This window comes from Lipotes vexillifer, unplaced genomic scaffold (assembly GCF_000442215.2).
Source record: "Lipotes vexillifer unplaced genomic scaffold, Lipotes_vexillifer_v1.1 scaffold257, whole genome shotgun sequence".
Lineage (NCBI taxonomy): Eukaryota > Metazoa > Chordata > Mammalia > Artiodactyla > Lipotidae > Lipotes > Lipotes vexillifer.
The window spans coordinates 372,282-375,636 of NW_006778935.1; the positions used below are offsets into that span (position 1 = coordinate 372,282).

The 3,355-nt window shown below is 40.4% G+C and overlaps 1 protein-coding gene across 3 annotated transcripts in view; it reads right to left on the reverse strand.

Moving 5' to 3' along the window:
• The window catches only part of PLCB4 (phospholipase C beta 4), a 159,033-nt gene that overhangs the window by 29,115 nt on the left and 126,563 nt on the right, over window positions 1–3,355 (reverse strand). For all 3 annotated transcript variants that reach the window (XM_007452038.1, XM_007452036.1, XM_007452037.1), the window contains 2 exons: window positions 790–839; window positions 576–641 (listed from right to left, as the gene is read on the reverse strand). In XM_007452038.1, the coding sequence (XP_007452100.1) occupies window positions 576–641; window positions 790–839 (116 nt within the window). The remainder of the gene's footprint in view (window positions 1–575; window positions 642–789; window positions 840–3,355) is intronic.

Genomic DNA, 3,355 nt, shown 5'->3' on the forward strand with positions numbered 1-3,355 from the left:
TAGAATTTCTCATGATCACTGTCAGAAGACCTCTTCTTATGGGTAAGTAGGAACAACAACTATATTCCATAAGTAGGCCAGCAAGCAGAGTTTACATAATGGGGGGAAGATGAGACAAGCTCTTTCTCTAGGTGGCTTGGGTGAGAAGTTTGGAGCTGGCCATCATCTCCCCTGACACACCGTGTATGGCAAACTATTTGCCAGTGACTAAGGGAATTTCGGTACCCAGAGACTAAGACTATGCGCTGGTTTTCAATAGTCAGGTGACAGCCCACTCGTTTAGATAAAGTCAAATTATGAAACAATTTTGAAATGGGTGAAGCTTTGTTATGCTTTTGAAATAAATGTTAGAAACACAGATAACAAATCAGTGACAACCAATCCCAAATGGATTCTATTTTTAAATTTCATTTCTAACCAGTTAAAATGAAGGTCCTTCTGCCCAGTTGGCTGGTATCAGTTTCTAAGTAGTGTTTTTGGCTGTGAGGTTTCATCAGAGAGCTGAAAGGAAAAAACACACAAACAAGCAAACAAAACTACACACACATATTGCTTGCCCACACAAAACACTGTACCTTTGCATGTTTCTTCTTTAAAGAATTGAGCTCCTTCTGTTGTTTCTTTAAATGCTTCAAGTAAGCCTGTGGAGGGGGGGGACAGAAAAACAGGATCCCAAATAAGTTTGTGTAGTACTACCACAATGATTACAGTTGGTGAGAAACAAAAATAAGTCAGTTTCACCAACAGGCAGAACATGAGAGTGCTGGCAAAATGACGGAGTAATTTTACCTTCATCTGCTTTAAATCTTCTATCCTCACTTGAGGGATCAGTTCAATACCTGAAACAAAAAGTCACTGTGTATATTAAAAATGAGAGAGAATAAGTGATCATATCAAATTCACAGTTTTGAAATCACATCTAAAGATGCTGACGCAGCTTTCCATGTAATGTTATGGATATAAACATCTTAGTTTCCTATTACAGAGCAATTAATTAGACACTTACCTGAAACGTTTATTGTTTTAGGTCAGGTTCCCTACTATCAGAGCCTGAAAAGGGGATTTGTGTACACACGATTTATCAAGGGAAGGCTCTCGGGAGAAATCCCTTAGAGGGTGGGAGAGAAGCAGGATAGGGCAAAGGAAGGAGCTTGAGTGTCTTTCTAGCTGAAATCCAGCTTCCGTCTGATCCTACAGGAAATTCTTTAGGATAAACAGCCCTCTGGTGTTGTTCTAGCTTGAGGTAAGGAGACTGGGCTTTTGTAACCCCATATCACTCAGCTAAGGGTGTCAGAGGTTTTACAGAACCTTCCTTTTCTAGGCAAGAGAACTCCCATGAGTCTGAGGGTAACTCTAGGGAGAAAAGTGCAGCTGTGATTTGCAGTCAGCCCGTACTCCTAGACACCGAGGGTTGCGGCACCAACCCCATAGAGGAGATCAGACTAGGCACAGCAGCATCTATTACAGTTACCTTTATCTTTGTATTTGAAGGCTCATCCTATCAGTCCACTAACTACCAACTCTATTCCCAGCTTAACCATCATAAAAGAACAAAACATTTTTTCAGCTGGTTTCTTTAACTGAACTTAATTTTAGCATTTAAGTGATATGCTACTGAGTCCAAGAATGCCTTTAACAGACAGAAAATAATGAAAATAATGAAATCAAACATCGTAGAACAGGACGCTGTCATGAGGACCTAGATTAATATACTAGGTCATCCTGTTACTGGAGTGATGCTAAGCCAGGTGTTGTCATGGCAACCACATTTGTAGGCAAATCCCAAAACATGTTCTGTTTGACTGCAGATTTTCATCTTAGGCAAACAAGATGAATGTGCACTCTGTACTATAATTGATTTCCATTAGAATCCCAAAGGCTAGGTATGAAATATTCAAGAAAGATAGGTGTCAAGTTCTAGGCTCTTGTTTTTCAGCTGTACTCATTTTAAGAAGATGTGCACATCCAGTGTGAGCGTGGTAAGGACAGAAAAAAGGAGAGTCATGGCGGAGAGAAATCAGTCTTCTGATCTATAACATTTTGTGATAGGGGTGTCAAGGGACCATGGGGCTACTCTCTAATCTCTTAGGTCTGACATCACAAGCTAATTCCCTGCTTTACTGCAGGGCAGAGGAGTCTATCCTGGCATCACTAAGAGCTCCCTATCTTTGGGTCTCTTTTCTCTCTTCTATAAAATGAACACACAGAATTGGGGGGCATGCAAGGTCCTCTGGAGATCTAACAAATACTAAGAGTTTGACCTAGTCTGATGAGACTCTTTTTTGGTGTTTGTTCAATGAAATCTTGATTAACAGGACCCTGTGAAAACATAAACCTTTGGCCTTTTTTGGAGAAAGAAACATGGTAAAAGTGTTAGTTCCTATGAATGATTTAGTTAGTTAGGAAAAAAACACACTCTACAGAACAGGAACTGGTACATGCCTGGTTTCATCTATATGTCCAAAGCAGCTTGTCTAATAGGACTTCTAACAAGAGTGGATATGTTCCATCTGTGAGCTGTCCAGTGGATGGCCATGAGTTACACATGGCTCCTGAGCACCTGAAATTTGGCCAGTGCACCTGAGGAACTCAAGTTTTGACTTTTCAGCCCAAATAGCCACGTGGCCAGTGGTTTCTATATTGGATAGTGTAGGTCTCCAGGCTTCTGGTGTGAAAGTAGGGGTGAATTTGTACATTTTGGGCCCCAAAGATTTTGACTAGTTGAAGGTTCAGTATATAAATTTTTTGTTTTTATCAACGCAGCTCATTAAAAATGACTTGTTTTCTCTCAAACCGTAATTTGGAGATCAACTAGTTGAGTTTCCTTAATTCTTTATCCTTAAAATTAAAGAGAAAATCAAGCAGCATTGGTGCAGTTATTGCTATTTGGCTGTGTGTCTAAGAGAAATCATGGAGAACTTCAGAACCCCTCACCTTCACAGATGTTCACAGCAAATTCTGTCGGGCTCCACCCTGACGGCTTACTTTTCACCCTGAAACTTCTCTTCTTGGCTCAGACAGGACACCTCTCTTCCCTCTTTATGCAGCAGGATCGTTTCCTTTCTCTTGATTCAGCTCTTCCTCAGAGCCTGTTTCACTATATACCTCTCTCTTGCATTTTCCTTCTCTTTCTCTTCACTGGCTCCTACCAACATGCCACTGTTCTCTACAACAACCATTTTATATCTTAAATCATCAATTTTTCTAAACTGGTTTCCATTCTCATCACCCAGGCATCCCCGATCCAAAAGTAATTATGCAGTCTTAACTTCTCTGGACTGTCTACAATACCTTCCAAAACTCATTCTTCTTATAACATAGATCTCTCTCTGTTTTTCTTTGTTTTCATTCCTGC